Consider the following 16,984-nt stretch of genomic DNA (forward strand, 5'->3'; position numbering starts at 1 on the left):
GGATCAAAATCCTGGAACACCCTCTGCAACGATTTTGGTGACATACCATCACCAAGTGGACTGCAGCAGTTCAGAAAGGCAACTCAGCACCACCTTCAAGGGCAAATAGAGATGGGCAATAAATGTAAGCAAGCCAGTGATGCCCACAGCATCTGCAGTCATTGTTTTTACCTACTTAAATGAATTGGAGACAACTCTTCCATAACTAATCAGATGAGTTTCTAATGGCAATCTAGTAGTTTTACAGTGACAATATCTTTTATTTCAAATTTAATTAATTGAATGTAAATTCACTGTCTGCTGTAACTGGGATTGAAATACATTTCCAATTCATTAATCCAGTCCTCTGGGTACCAGTCTAGTAACTTAACCACGCTAATAACATATCCTGCAAGCAAACCATGAGGACTTCTGTCCCCTCCATTGCCAGTGTCGATTTACTAGCAAGACACCTTTAGAATTTCCTTGTGAGTAACTTTCCATTTCCATCTTATTCTGTCTTCTTGCACTCTGGAACACACAGTAATTATGGCGAGGAAAAGTCATATCAGACTCGAAACGTTAACTACTCTCTACAGATTTAGCGATCTCCAGTATTTTGCTTCGATGTAATTATAATGAGCTGGCCCCGGTATAATTCTGGCGAGATTTGCATTGCTCTTAATTATTCAGATAAACCAAAAGACTGCCGTTGCTAGACACTGGAAACAAAAGCAGAAATTGCTGGAAAATTGTTAGTCTTCAGGACCCAATTTCTAGTTCAATAATTTTAGGGTCTGAGCACCTTCTTCCATATCCTTACCTCGACCCCTACACAGCAGACTTTCTCATCACACAGCTTGCTATCACAAATCGTGTTGAGTGTGTGGTGTTGGAAAAGCACAGCAGGTCATCCGAGGAGGAGAATCGATGTTTCGGGATCGAGAATCGACTTTCATCAGCTTATGCCCGAAATATCGATTCTCCTGCTCCTCGGGTGCAGTCTGACCTGCTGTGCTTTTCCAGCATCACCACTCCTCACTTTCTTCCTGCTATCACAAATAACCCGTTATCAGCAATTAGTTGACCCCATTAACAGCTATTGATTCTCCCAGGCTGCTCATTACCTATTACTTTGCCTAATCGCTGTTCTTTCTCCAAGAGCTCGATCTCTATCATTTATTTCTTCCCCCTCCCACCTTCAGCAGGTATGCCTACCTTTCTCTAGCTTCAATCAGTTCTGAAGATGGGTCACTGTACCCGCAATATCAACTATATTTTCTCTCCACAGACGCTGTCAAACGTGCTGAAATTTCCCCCAATTTCTGTTTTGATTCTTAATTATGCAGAATGGGCGCTTCAACACACGATTATCTGCCTGAGTATCCCATCCTAATCAGTTGATACCAAAGCCAGCAGAGTTCAATGTAACTAAACTATAATTTGTCCCGTTCTCCTCTCACATCACTTCTCTAAACTGTGAATTAGTTTCAGTTACTTTTCATACATCATTCCGAAAAGGTTCAAAGTCAATGTTTAATTCTGCAGCTTTTTCCTCACTCTACTGGAGTGGTAGTGGTGATTGGATTGAGTGCACGAAACTAGTCTAGTTCTTTGATAAAGTTCACAATTTCTGCATGCAAACGGAACAGAACGAATGACAGCTGGTTTATCTCAAAGATAACTCGTATTTTACCGCCAAATTCGGGGCCTTGATAGATGCTGCAAGTTTCTCAGACCCTTACTGGGATTTCAATAGTTAACAACGAAGATTCTACTGTCAAACTTATGGTTGAGGATCATTCCAGTCTGATTTTAATACCTAACATCCCTAACTACATTCGAGCCAGGAGTTACTTGCCAACAATACTATCAAAAGGAGTCTTACCCTGGTGTAGGATCTGGATGCATTGGAAAGTGATAATAGTAACACTCGAAAGCTCTTTATGATACTTTATTCAGTGAACTGCAAAAAAAACTTGATTTATGTTCAGTACCTGGAAAAATGACTAAATTGCGGCTGTAGACTGCACAATGAAACGACGTCGAGTGGAAATGACCAGTTTAAGTTCAAGGTAACCTCAATCTGGTCGTTATTGCCTTCCGTTCAGTTTTTGACCACTGTACAATTTTAATGTTATATTTTGTCGCTGTAGGAATAAACAATAGTTCAACATAAGTGATTAGTAAGTATGAATTTATGAGCTGTGCCATTGCTGGATCTTGTTCCCATCAGTCGGGAATGGTAGAGAGGCCATAATCAGTTGCTGTTTCCTTCTCTCTGTGTTGGGTCGATGGAATTATCTTCCTTACACAGTAGTGGAGACTGGGTTGGATGGATTCTGGATTATCAAAAGGTCACAATAAATTTGAAAAGTATAAGGCAGGTCCTTCCTGCCTCAAAAAATACATAGTAGACAAGACCCCACATTGGGCACAACTGAAGGAATTATCACAGCCGTGCTCCCGCTCTTACAGACCCTCATTTCAAACCTCAATATGGGGTCACAGCGGAAAATAAAAGTTTCGGAAGGACTGGTACAGAGGCTAGATGCGACTAACCCAACCAGTGTAACTGAACATATGTCTCCCAGCCGCTGCTAGTTACCAGGTTTACACCATCTAACTGCTCGACAGGAAACTCCACCAATGATATCTATCCCAGCGAATTCTTGTTGCAAAGTGGAGCTGCTTGGACAGCAGATGATACCAAAGTGAAAAGCTCCTTACTATAAAAAAATCTGTTCACCTTAGTTGTTAGTTATACAGGTAACATCTAAAGGCTTGTCAACTTCGATGAATGTACAAGAGTCGGTGGAGAATGATCAACAGCTAAACACCTGGTTGACTCGCTGCCATGGAGAAAGTGAGGACTGCTGATGCTGGAGATCAGAGTCGAGTGTGTGGTGCTGGAAAAGCACAGCGGGTCATGCAGCATCCGAGGAGCAGGAGAATCGACGTTTCGGGCAGCCTTCAACAGCCTCTCATTCCTGCTGCTCAGATGCTGCATGACCTGCTGACTCGCTGCTATGTTCAATTCACCACATTTAGTTGGGAAGAAAGAAGTCAATCTTCCATTAATTTCTGATCAGTCCTAATGCACCAAATGGTGCTGTACAAAAATTATGAGAAATGTCAGCAATGAGTTTATCAGATCCAAAATGAATTAATGCTAATGCAGAACGGTACCAGGAGTCAAATCGGCACAAAGTGACAATTCATGGTTTTAGGTATCTAGGGGTCAATGTTTGTACATTGGTGAGGGGACATTGCAGATTGGGAAAATGCTTGTGATATCAGGTTTTCAGGCAGAATAATCCAGTGTGAAGTGACTGGCTTTTCCTTTTATTTTGAAAGGCTACTTTGCATGCAAAACATAGCATGGCACTGAGAAGTGTCACCAATACATTAGATATTAGACACGTACACCAATGGTTATCAGACACAACCACCGTTAACTTGCTTTATATATCATCATATGCTATTTGACTTTAGAAAGCAAATACTTAAAACATCAGTAAAAAAAAAACCATTGGTCAAACTAATGAGCTGGCTACTGCGGTTTTATTTTACCTTCTAGTCAAACCAAATTAGCGGTCGAGAATACACCCTTTCTCCACTCCAACTCTTGCACCCAATGTCTGGCACGACCAATACCATTTAATGGAGTAACTGTGACTATTTAATTCCAAATGAACTTCCAGAACCCCTTATTGATTCAATTAATCACAGATATTTATACATAATGAGGAAGTTAAGATTCAATCCTCTTGCCCTAAATTTGACTTTGAAAGAAGTATTTTCTTTTCCTATACATTTACATTGGGACTTACAACTCAGTATGTGCTAACTCAATTCACAGCCAATTTGCAAACTGCAAGGTCCTCTAATAAGATAAACAACCAAATAATCAGTTTCTTCTATTGGTTTGGGTGAATGTTAGTCAAAACACCAGAGCTTCATTGCTCTTCTTTTCAAAAAGTGGTCACCCAACACAGTAAGGCCTTGGTTTAATCTCATCCAAAAGACAGCATCTCTGACAGTGCAGCAATTCCTCAATCTAAACGGTCAAGTATGTATGTACAGTTCTGTTTGCTCAAATCTCTGGAGTGTGGCTTTGAGCTAGACCCTAACTCAGCAGTGCAAGTGTCTCACGGAGTTAGGACTGACACTCAAGATTGGTTACGATTCCATTGGGTTTGGCGCACTCTAGTAACTAACCCAAATAACTATTCACAAAATCAGTCTGATAGCAGCAGGCCATTCAACTAGCAAGCATCAGTTAAATCTCAACCTCCACACATGTAATGGAAGTGGGAACTATACCAGATTTCATTCTCTGTAACTCAGAAAGAGCTGAAGACAACTCTATCACGGCCAGAATGAACTAACTCAGCGAAGCCACAAGATTGCTCAACTCTTCATTGCTGCGCTATTTACAGGGTGAATGACTACAGTTTAATTTGATCTTAAGTGCATCTTGGTCCCTATACCTCAAGTAAGTTTGAAAATCAAAAATCTCAAAATCCTTCAAACAAAAGTGCTCGTGTTTGTCTATTTGCCCTTCCTCCTGAAAGTGGCAACTTTCTATAAACACTAGTGAGACATCCAATATATCATCCATGTTTCATAAGTGTACACAGCAGTTCTGGCTACTTGACAATGAAATGTATTGCTAACATTCTTGGCAACATCCAAATCTTTCAGTGGAGGCAGCTAAAACAGTGACCAGGAGCAGGAACCCGCAGATGAATTTTTGATTTCCCAGCTCCACATACTCACCAATACACCTGAAAGAAGCTAACACAGCAAAGTCCAGGATGAACTTCCTGGCTTGGGTCGCTGAATCCCCATCCAAGTCATCAGGGAACTTCTGCTTTTAGTTTCAGATATTTAAACTAGCAGCACATTGCACAGAAAAGATGAATGACAACTCAAATCTCCAAATCCGTCAGTCTTTGTTGTCCCCCAGTCCATAATACAAACTATTTCAATAAGTGAGCCTATAAGATTTGGAAAATATCAAGTTCGGTTACAATGCGCCTGGGAATCTCTCTCACTACATAACGACCGGCCATAAAGGGTGGTGAAATCTGGAAATAACAAAAGGCACATCCAGAGAGACTGAGGAACAAGAGGCATTACTTAAAGGGAAATTTAAATATCAAAATTACTAATTTGTTAAAGGCAATGCCATCAAATATTCTATGATCTAGTTCTACTTTACCTCATTTTCCTTTGCTCCATTTAACTTCTATCTCATTCCATTTCTAGAAAGTGTCATTGAAATGACAGATAAATCCTATACAAATCAGACGTTTGCCGTAACAGTCCTATGGAAATCCAGCAGAGATTTGTGCTTCAGACGAAGTGAGAGCTCTGCATTGCACTGAAGGAAAGACAGGGACCATATAGCAGACCTTTTTTTGCAACACTTAAGATGCAGGCTGTGTTGAGCCTCTAGTTCTGCTCCTGCAGTTGTCAGCAGACAGCAGCCACCACTATGGCCCAGAGGTTCTATTTTATCAAATCTTCTGCTTTTCCAATCTGACCTTCTTATTCTGCTCATGGAGGAAGAAATGCTCTCTTCACTGCTCACTAATAGGAAAGGGAAATTCAAACAGCAGACAAGAAGCTACATCTCACTAGCACTGCTGAAAGAGAAACATTACAAACAAAGTGAAAACTCAACTGGGTAGATTGTAACAAGAGCTTTGTAATAATGTTTCACTGATACATCTGAGGTAGTTTTGTGAACTTGAGAAACATTTTCTCATCCCATCCCAGTTTCTGGGCTCACTGATTGCATCCTCCTTGCCTGCTCCCACTTTAAGTTCTTTATGGGGAATCCCACACATTGGCTGCCCCATCCAAATACTCATTTGAGGCACAGCAGTGGTCACAACTGCAACTTTTGTCCTTGTGGATAAGCTAATTCTCATGAAGAAACACAGGAAATCATTGGTCTTCAGCAATGTAAATGCTGTAGCAAACAGACTATGAGAAACAAGTCCCACTACTGCCTCTTACAGTTCAGCTCTTAATGCTAGTAATGTCATAATTCTGATCAAAAATGTAAATACCTCACCAGCACCAATCAGGCAATGGGCTCCTTCCAACACAGATGTATGGAGGTGCCTGACCAGTCATTGATCAAACCAGCCCTACAATTCTAGCCAACTTAGCAACAAGGGCCAGTAAGATGTACAATATTGTGTACAAGTTTCAAAAACTTGCTACAGTTTTGTAATTAATAACTGCAGGCACATAAGAGTAAATATGCATGGACTTTTTTTTACTGACAACTGAAGCTTTATCGTGCATTTTATAAAAAATAAAGATTAAAAGTGTCTGGAAACTATGTTCTATATTGAAACAGGGTGTGAGACATAACTATATGGAAACTGTACACAATCAATCACACTTTGAAAGCGGACAGGATTTCAATGTTGAAAATTAAACATTGCGTTGGAGTTTTGTTTGCAAGTGTTGTCTTCAAACCACAAATCCAAATAAATACATATTCCAGGCAGTCAAAAGAAAAAATCTTATACTGGCTGTACAGTGAGGGCATTGGGTGGAGGACTTGATCTTAACCGTTGTAAAATATAATACAGTTCTTGGCTGCATAAGCTTGCAAATCTGGCTATTTAACAAGAGGCCGGGTTTTGTCATCATCACTGCACTGATGTGCTTTATATTTCTTCACTTCTGCCATATATTTGGCCCACGCATCTCCACCTCGTGCTTCAGCCTGAAGATAAAATGGAGAAAAGAAAGATAGGTTGAATTGGGCATTTAATATAACATGGAAACAACAAATTGCATTGTGGCAACTACAGGATTGAACTTTCACTATTACTGACAAAAGCTCTGGATTCAAAATCAGTTTAGTTGCCAGAAGGGATTCACTGGCTACTTAATAAGCCAAATTGTACTTATTTTTGTCTTCCCTGCTTTCTTGAATGCACCAACTTGAAGTGAAGAAGCAGCTACCATCTAAGATATTGGTACACTATGATCCCAAGTCAGATCAGGTGTTGAAATGAGATGCCTCCCTGTATGATATCAGGTGATGGCCCAATAGACAGGAATGACTAATAGCATATGTTTCCTGGATTTTGGCTGATGCAGAATGCAAATACACCCAGATAGAGAAGAAAGGTTTGGTGGTCATCCTTGGTGTGAGGTAGTCCCATCAATACCAATACAAATGTAAATTTGTAATAGTAACGGACCACAAACCCTTGGGCTACTCAAAGAGGACAAGACCGTGCCACCCATATTTTCAGGTTGCATTCAGTAGTGGGATCTCTTTCTAAGTGCATACAATTACCAGTTGGAACACTGTCTGGGAGGCCAAGTAGCAAAGGCAGGTGCCTTGAGCTGCCTCCTGCTGGCAGATACATCACTAGTGGTGCTGCCACTGGAAGAGTCTGTTCTGGTTTTAAACTTTCTGGATGCTTCTGGTCACTGCTGACATCAGGCTGTGGGCACAAAAAGATCCCATCTGGCCAAAACTAAAACAGCTGGTGGTGTTGGGAGAAACAAAAGGACCATCACAACCAGAACTGAAACTTTCCTGGACTTGGCGAAGTCAGATCACCATAGAGGTTGGCATTTTATTATAGGGAGCAAGAATGATTGTCCCAAGCAAAGGTCGGATCCAGATATTTGGCTAAACTCCACCAGGTTCATACAGGATTGTCAAAAATGAAGATGTTGGTGAGAAGTTATGTCTGGTGGTAAGAATTGGATGCAGACATTGCAGCATTGGTGGGTCAATGTCCAGAATGTGAACAAGGACAAAAATTACCACTAGTAGCTCTCCCATACTGGCTGGGCAAACCCTGAACTCTGTTACATGTTGATTATGCCAGGCCTTTTCATGGGCTCAACATTCTTAGCCATTGTGAATGCCCACTCAAAATGGTTGGATATGCCTAGTGTTGATTTGTCAAACACTGGGACGACAACAGAAAAGCTGTGAGCATCTTTTGCAATACAGGCTGTTGAGAGTGTTGATCATAGACAACAGACCAATATTTACCAGCAGGAAATTCAAACATTGCGAGCATGTGGAAAGAAAGGTTCAAGCTTTGAAGCCAGGCTTAAAGAAACAGCTTACAGCTTCACTCGATACCGAACTTTCCTGGTTCCTATTTGATTACTGGACTACTCATCATGCAATTATGGGATAGCTCCAGCAAAGTTGCTAATACAAAGATTCCGCACTAGGTTAAATCGGATCTTCCTAGACAGTGGGGATGAGACACACATGGCATCAGGAACGCCAATGCCAGACACAGGACACCTCTAAGTGACAAAGACAGTTTACTTCAGGGGATGAAGACTGGTGCTGAAACCATGGAAATGGCCCCACGAGTGAGGGGCATGGTCTATGTGAGGTCAGGTGCCATAACATACTAAGTTTGGGTGGGTGAGCCAGTCCTGAACAAGCATGTAGACCGCCTGAAAGTGGCAAACTCACAAATGGGGCAGGAGAAAAACATACCCAGCCCTCCAGAACAGACAGAAAGGCTGTCAGAATCCGTGGGTTCTCCACTCTGTCTAGCATCGACAAAACCTCGAAGTTGGAGTCGGACACAGTGGATGTCACAACCTTGACAGCTTTACCACCCGAAAAGGGTGAATTTCTTCAGAGATGTTCCAAACGCAAGAGATGGGCTACGTTCCGGTACATAGCACCTGTATCCGAGGCTAAGTTAGAGGAATTGGACCCAGTGTGAAAACACCCCAAGAGAGCCTACGCCCCTGGACTCAGTGGGAGGAGAATGTAGTGATTGTAACAATGTCAGCCAGGTGAACCTCGTAGAATGAGTTCCCTGACTGAAGCTGTTAACCTGGTCCAATCTGGGAGCCCTGGATGACAGGTATAAACAGGACTGACAGAGATTCTGCTCACTCAGAGCTGGCTCTGAGGAAGCCAGGCCAGTGTCAAGTACACATGTAAATAAAGGGTGACTTGGTAATGGGATATCAGTCTCTGTGAAGTTATTTCAGATACCACATCCAAGATGGCACTTTTTTTGTTCTTACCTTTGATCTTGCAACATTGAAAGGGATTTAATAATGGAACATCAATTGTTGATCTGTCCACATCCAGAGTTGCCCAGGTTAACTGCAGTAATCCTTGGCTGAGATCGGAAAACTCAGTAGGAAATGGCCAGAAAATAAAAGGGCTATGGGACTTCAATTATATGCATACAGGGAAGAAACTTGTATTGTTCTTAGAATACAGGAGGTAAGAGAACAGTACACGTGCTCAAATTACAAGTTTGGATATAGTAAATAAGGAGAAACTGTTTCCACTGTAATAATCAGCAAGCAGAGGAAAAATATTTGACACTAGCAAAAGAATTATGGTGACATCAGAACTTTTGAAAAAGGTGAATTGCTATGATTTACAAGACATTACTTGAAAAGCTGGTGAAAACAGATTCAAAAGGAATTGATTAACTAGTTAAGGGTAAAAGTTTGCTATGGGGAAACAGAAAAGTGCTGAGTTTAGTTGGATAACACTATCAAAGAGCCAGCACAGGCAAAATAGGCAAATACTGTCACTGTACTGTACAATTCTATGAAGTATAAGAGTTTGATTTGGTCAGTACAGGGTTGTGAAGAGCCTAATGACCATTAAATTTACATAAAGGGCAGTCGCAAAGGCTGCAGAGGATGAGTGTGTTCTTTTAAGTAATAATCCCAATGAGAAGACTGGCTGGCTCAAAATGAAGTGAATACATTCAAATGCTTGATGGATATGAGCAGTACATATGCACAGAAGTTTAGACAATTCAGGACAGACTGCAGAGAGGATTATAGTCAAAGGGCTACTGAATCTTACCTCCTCTTCAGTCTTGTGTTTCTTGGCTACCATCCCCGTCTTGAGGGCTAGCTTTGCCCCACCTCGCCGCTTTCCCACCTGGGGTAAGGGACAGAAGACTGCAACCATTACACGAGCGCTTGGAGCTGCAATGTCAATGCTGCCCACTATGTAATAAAACAGGGATCCTGAAATTAGATCTCATTCCACAACAGAATGCATCTCCCACGTCAACATCTCAAAGCATTTCTAACATACAGTACACAAGCTACTGTCAGCAGAAGTAGGCAATTCTTTATACTTCCCTATAAGGCAAACGTGACAGTGCGGGTGTTACCAATTTATAAACCAGCAATAGTTACTTAAATCTTTTTGGCATTGAATTAGCCACACATCTAAAATGAGATCTTGCAAACCCATCAACAGATCCTTAGCAGGTTTCTTGCATTAATACACTGTAAATCTAATTCACTGCTGAAATATAAAATATTTCTCAGATACAATTGTTAGCCAGTTATGCGGCATTGCTTATTCATAATGGTACAAGTAAAATCGAAACCTAAAATATTGGGATTAAACCCCCATTTAACAAACATTATACCTACTTGAAAGCCTTTTCCATTGGATGAGTTATTTCAACTTTAGAAAAATAAATCATAAGTTTGTTTCAGTACAGAAGCATATAATTACCTTGCAGGTGTCTTCTGACAGTGCAAGTGGAATTGAATTCGCCAGTGCAGAATTTAAAAAACAATTATGCTGTTCTGCGGTGTGGCCATTGCTTTGGAGCTTGTGAATGCAATTCCTAATTGACAAGCTGGTCCAAAATATTTCAATTTGATTATTTCATGGACTTTGGCTTACTGGGTTAGTTTGCAAACCAATATCTCTTTTTTACTGCATTAATTCTGCTTTGCTTTCTCGATTAAATTCCCACATTAAAAATCTAAAATTGCAAATACAGTCAAATGATCAAGCTGGCTGCTCAACAAATAACATATGGACAACTGCAACATTTAACAAAAACTGATCAAAGAACATCTCAGTTAGCTGACTGATGTTTCTGCTTCCCCCACTCTACTTTAAGAGTGATCTTGGAAACTTCAATACAAAATAATCCCAAATGCTTTCAAAGTTACAGAAGTTCAAATCTACACTCAAAAATTATGAGAGAAACATTGCTCAAGCAGTTCTGTATTTAAATTAACAGAATATAATATCAGTGACAGGTCTGCTCTGCCACTACATATTGTGACGATATTTTCACTTTAAAAAAGATTATTTTATCCTTTTCTTTGAAAAGAAAGATTGTAAAGGCTGAAGTACCAAAAGGTCTAGGGTGCTGGAAAGCTAAAACAGCTTAACAATAGGAGGAGAGTGGCTAGTTCTCCCAGTTTTCTATTGTTTAGAAGGTGCAGCAGTCACAAGATGCAGGAGGCCAGAGGGTTGCAAGCTTCAGTAATGATTCCTAACTGACTTTGTCTGAAATCTCTCTGGACGTTGTTTCTTCCTGTCTGTAAGAATCTGTGTTTGAATTTAGCTTTTTGCCAAGGGATGTGTTTATGGGATGTAACTGAACTGGAAAAGTTAATTAGTTCAGTTGCTATATTGGGTCAGTTACATTTTCCAACAGTTATGTTATTCTAAATTCTGCTTTCTTTTGTTCATGTTTCAACGATAGGGTTTACATAAATTCTGTTTTGCTTAAAGCAAAGTGGTTTGACCAGTTGAATCACACCTGGAATACCCACTTCCAATCTACTATTAAAAGAAAACATTAGGGTCTAGACTACCTTGGTGAAATATTTTGAGGGGGTCTGGCCTGGTCCATCGCAATATATTCTAGCTATTCACCATTTTTTGGGTTTGAAATTAAAGCAGAAGTAAAACTAGCAGCAGGATTAACAGGGAGAAAGCTTTGATCTGCCAACATGGTAGGATAGTGAAATAATATTTAAATTGCTAATTTATAAATATGATCAAATATTTTACAAAGCTCATAGTAAGCAGAAGGATGGACCTATTAGTTATTACAGCTAAACTTTCATGTCAAAGAGAGAATAAAAGAGGCAAAATAGTTATAAAGTACCAACTTGATCAGAAGACAGATACACCCTGACTAAAATAATAAAAGTTTATTCTAATGCTAACTGAACTGCTGGCTGTCCCTAATATTTATTTCAGATTTTCAGTTACTTTCTTACATGATTACACTTTACTCAAGTGAAACAGGAACATTTGGAAAATAACATTTATGGCAAACTATGTGAAACCACACTCATTAAAAGGGACATGACACATTGTGCAGTCTGCTGAAAATTAAGTATCAATAAACACAGATCTAATGCAACTTTGAGTTACTGATTCAACATCACCTACAGCACCAGTGCCATTTCTAACCAGTGCCACTTCTAGGTGTTCAAAATTAAACCCATGGTCTGTTTACAGATACATTTGTAAACTGAAATCCAACTAAACTGGGAAATAAAATGACCCAAGTATCATATTATACAATATCACGTGACTTGGCTTATCTAACAAACACCAAAATAATTTCATATCAGGGTACAACAGAACTCCTTGAAGATGTAATTTTTAAAACTGAGCATCTGAATATTGTTACCTAAGACAGCACCAATAGTAATTTTCAAACTAGCTTTCGTCTGAAAAGTCTTCTTGTAGTTGTACAACTTGTTGGGATAAGATAGTCAGATTTAATTATGCTATCACTGAGCTAATATTACTATCACTCACCCACAATCAAACAACTAGAAATTGAATGTTTACTCCACAAGAGAATTTCTCTGTCAACGTGAAAAGGACATTTAAGCTCTGAAGATATAATTGTTCAGGAATGTAATTTAAACCAAAATTTCTGGAAATGAACCTATGCGGGTATCTATTTTAATAAAATATTAAGAGAAACGCATTATACAAGCGACCAAAAGGGCGGCCTGAAGAACTGAGAATACAAAACTCATTCCCTCACATACACCAGTTCCCTCAATGAAATCAAAATTGGGATCAAGCAGTCTTCCTGTACAAGATTTTCAGAGACATGTTTTTAACCTTCAACTAATGAGAGGTCATCTGCTACAGAAACTAATTTCTCTTCTCATTTGTTCCTCAATCAACTGTAGTACTGTTGTTTATTCTCAAATTGATAAAGTCCCAGACACTGCTCTTAGAGTCATACAACATGTGCTTCTGTGAAAACAAAAATGAGCGCTGCACTCACTTCAGTATGAATTGGTTGTGACTCCCAAGCTGAAATGAAGCTGTGCTGGGTCAATTGGGCACTGAATTTGGACTTCAAAAACAAGAGAGTAGACGCACTCTTAATTGTAGCACTAACATTCTGATGTTACTATTCTCTTCCTCACCCATCCCAGCATCACACTAACAAGAATGGAGTGGCAGAACATACATTCTTTATTACTTTTACAAGAGCTTTTGAGTCATTACATGAAGTATTCGTTCTGGAGAATGGAACTATGTTTCAGGAATTTAGTGTCAGCATTAAATGCTCCCAGATCCAGTGTTGGAGAAGTTTGACCAAAAAGGTCTCTTTCCAGCCTGGATTAATCTATTGCAGGTCAAACATTAGAAGACATGCTGTGAGACTGATATGATATCTCTACTTCTTACACCGATCTCTCAGAGTCATGTTGCCAATTAGTATCATTTGGAACTGGTTGAGACTGCCTGACGAGTTACACATATGATTCTGACCATATCCAGTGGGAAAAAGATATTTTTGCCTCAACAGTATGGGCCAGACCCCAAAAAGCCCAACACATTCTTTTGGCAGTAGAAACAAATGTCTTGTCCAAGTGCTTACATTTCTAATATAAAATATCAGAATGTCATTGGACCACGTGAACCAGGATATCAAACATGCATGTTTACAACCAGAAGATTTTTTTTTCATTAAGAAAAATAAACTGAGAAGTCTCTCAAAGAGCACAAAAGGGAACTTTCAGATTTGCAACTAACAAAATCCATGTGGAACAGTGTAACATTCTCAATATCATCATGACAACAAAGGTAATAGAAGCAGTTCTGAGAGAAAAGTGGTTACGAGCTCCTCTACCAGTAACTATAATTATTTTATTTAAAACTTTAGGAAGCTTTACCAGGTTGTGGATGAGAGGTGTTGAGGATGTTGTCAGAGGCCCCTCTGCAGTAAATATTTAAGGCAATCTGACAAACCACTAGTGCTGCAGTCTTTACATTGGAACGACAACTTGTAGTATGGAATTTCACTCTGTTTCTTAATGGTGAGAGAAGCAATGGGAAAATGGCATTTAAATGTTCATATACAGGAACCACAAAGTTGGTGTACAAGTACAAAAGAGGAAATGGAAATACTAATACAATGTTTGCCTTTACATTATTCCAAATTCAGAAGTGAAGAAGTGGTACTGAGGGTAGACCAAACTTGGCTTCTTTATCTTGAAGACTGACCTATAATCTAAGTGTTTTAACATGAGATTCAATAAAACATATATGAACAATTGTTTCTATTAGACACATCCAGGCCAAGTGGACACAATTCTTTTTGCCATATGGCTGTGGTTGCTCAGTTATCAAGTTCATTTATGACAGATCAAGGGAGTTTTGAATAGGAATTAAGAACTACTAGGACACTGAATAAGGTCAGTTGTAAGCTTTTAGAATTATAAAGCAGACTTAAAGGAGTTTGGATTAGAGTGGTGCTGGAAAAGCACAGCACTTCAGGCAGCATCCGAGGAATAGGAAAATAGAGATTTCGGCCAAAAGCCCTTCATCAGGAATACAGGCAGAGTGCAGACAGTAGTCTTCGAAAAATTGCTGAACTCTGAGGGGAGGGTTGAAATCTGAATTCCCAAGCTTTGTTAATGTCTGGTTTTAAAAAAAACCTTCTATCTCCCGAGCTTCGTTGATCTCTGAAGTAAAACAAAATTGATCTCCCGAGATTTGTTAATTTACTTTTTTAATAAGCAATTTCGGCTACTCGAACTTCGTTAATTTTCGTGTTTTTTAAAAGGAGTATATGACTTACTCCTTTACTACCACTATTTATGTTCTTCAACCTCATTAACTTTATATTTAGCATCAATAATTTAAATTTAATTGATGTATTTTAAGAGATTTAACATCCTTAGCAATAAAAAAGGCTCTTAAGAACACAAGGTCATACGGAAAATGACCAATTGTCCCTAAATTAAGTCTGCCATAGACACAACATTTGCAAACATATGAGAATTGCTTTAAAATTCTTATGATTGAATGTGAGTAAGCAAAGATTTAATTTAAATAATGCTTCATGTTTAAATTCAAACAATTCTGGAAATGTACAGGTCAGCCAATATTTCAGAAGAAAAATGTGTATGTATTATGTTTCAAAATATCTTTGATTTTGATATCTTTGTGATGGTGTATATTCAGGAATTGGAGGCAACACACAAAGTCAGTAGTGAACCAATGATTCCAGTGTCCAATTAGAAAGTCCAGGGTTACATTAAATTTCATCAATCTGTCCTTCCATTTTCAGAGATTTGAATGTGCAAATCCCAAAATTTTACTTTTCCCAAGCTCCCGTAATTATAGGCCACTTAATTTACAGTGTCTCTGCTTATTCAGTAAGGTTCAACATTTAATCTCAAGATTGGAACATTATGTTAGAATGCATAAAGTTACTATAATGAGGCTCAAAGTCTTGAATGCCTGACCCAACAGGGGAAACACTACCCACTGGAATATCAGTGGCACAAGATGCCAGTCCATCAATCCTCGCTCTGAGGGAATCACATTTGCAAATCAAGAAACTTTGCCTTTTCAGATGATGACAGGGCCCTATATTTTCAGATACACAATTCTTAGCTGAGTTTTCTCCAAAAGCAAAAATTCAGGGCTCAGGATTTAATGACAAAAATTATACTTTGTTTCTTTTGTTTTAAAAAAAGTCCCACATCATTCTTATAGCCAGTGAATGAATGAATCAATCAATCTATAAATTCAGACAAGACAGGGGCAGCATACTTTGATGTAAAATAAAACTATATATATTGTCCCTAACATTGATGAATGATAGAAGGAGTCAATCAGCAAATTCAAGCAAAAGAACAAGTTGTATTGTTTTGTAAAATTAAAGGGATGTACATACTGCACCTAACATAATAATGATGCAAGGAACTAATCTGTAAATTCAAGCAAGAGTGGGAGGAGTGGCAGCAGTATGATTTTTTTAAAGTGTAAAATAGTGCATTGCCTCTAACATTGTTGAATGAATGAAATAATCAAATCTGTAAACTTAGGCAAAAGAGCAGGTAGCATTATTTTGTAAAAGACTGTAGGCATTTCTCCTGACATTGTTGAAGGAAGGAAGGAATAAGTGTATAAACTCAGGCAACAGAACAGGGAGCATTGCTTTGTGAGAGTTATGACTGTACATATTGCTGCAAATACTGTTGAACGAAGGAAACAATCTAATTTATGTCAAAATAGTGGATAACGTTGGCTTTTTGTGGTGATGGGAGGGGAGGGCAATGAACTAACGGCATCTTTCACCAATTCCCCAGCCCTGCTCATTAACCAGGAGGCAAATTGAGAGCAAAATCTCTCGCTCTTACAATATTCAGCACGCTTTTCTTCCTGTCGCTCTGGGCCTCAGCACTTTGCTCCTGGCCAGCGGCCACACTCCTCTTGCCTCCATTGTCTATGTCCCCGCCGCTCGGCGCGGCTCCCCCTTCGCTCCTCAGCCTCTCCTCCTCCATCTTCTTCTTGAAAAGTGCCATGAAGCTGCCATCGTTGGCGAAGGCGTTCACCCCTTTGCTCTCCGAGCCACCGTCCGCTTCGCTCGGCTCGGAGCTTCCAGAAACTTCGCGGTTCCTCCGCCTCTCCGCCATCTTGGGGGGGGGGGGGGGGGGGAGGGGAGGGGGGAGAGAGGCGAGACCGCCGAGGCTTCTGGGGTGGAGCGGGCTTGGGACGGGGGGGTGGTGTGTGTGTGCGTGTGTGGAAATGGGAGAGGATAGGGTAAAAAAACAACGCCTGAACGAATCTATACTCTCAAACACCAACAAATCACTGGCTCAACAAGAAAACAGGGCCAGCCGCCTCATGTTCCTCTCCAAAAAAGGTAGGGTCGAGGAACACCTCCCCCCTCGATATCTTGGAATA

The 16,984-nt window shown here is 39.7% G+C and overlaps 1 protein-coding gene across 1 annotated transcript; it reads right to left on the reverse strand.

Moving 5' to 3' along the window:
- Nucleotides 1-3,303: 3,303 nt before the first annotated feature.
- On the reverse strand, nt 3,304-16,736 carry trir (telomerase RNA component interacting RNase). The gene is made up of 3 exons (XM_072564260.1): nt 16,438-16,736; nt 9,845-9,922; nt 3,304-6,733 (listed from the first exon to the last, which is right to left on the reverse strand). Exons 1-3 carry the CDS (start codon nt 16,711-16,713, stop codon nt 6,626-6,628), a joined length of 462 nt encoding a protein of 153 aa, XP_072420361.1. The 5' UTR covers nt 16,714-16,736; the 3' UTR covers nt 3,304-6,625.
- Nucleotides 16,737-16,984: the final 248 nt, after the last annotated feature.

Source organism: Chiloscyllium punctatum, chromosome 46, assembly GCF_047496795.1.
Source record: "Chiloscyllium punctatum isolate Juve2018m chromosome 46, sChiPun1.3, whole genome shotgun sequence".
In the NCBI taxonomy this organism is placed as follows: domain Eukaryota; kingdom Metazoa; phylum Chordata; class Chondrichthyes; order Orectolobiformes; family Hemiscylliidae; genus Chiloscyllium; species Chiloscyllium punctatum.

What these genes read in the sequence shown, in the direction of transcription:
- trir (XM_072564260.1), bottom strand. Translation starts at nt 16,713, where the DNA reads ATGGCGGAGAGGCGGAGGAACCGCGAAGTTTCTGGAAGCTCCGAGCCG. An exon ending in AGAAAAGCGTGCTGAATATT is followed by an intron (nt 9,923 to 16,437) that starts GTAAGAGCGAGA and finishes CCCTTACCCCAG; the next exon opens with GTGGGAAAGCGGCGAGGTGG. An exon ending in AACACAAGACTGAAGAGGAG is followed by an intron (nt 6,734 to 9,844) that starts GTAAGATTCAGT and finishes TTTTATCTTCAG; the next exon opens with GCTGAAGCACGAGGTGGAGA.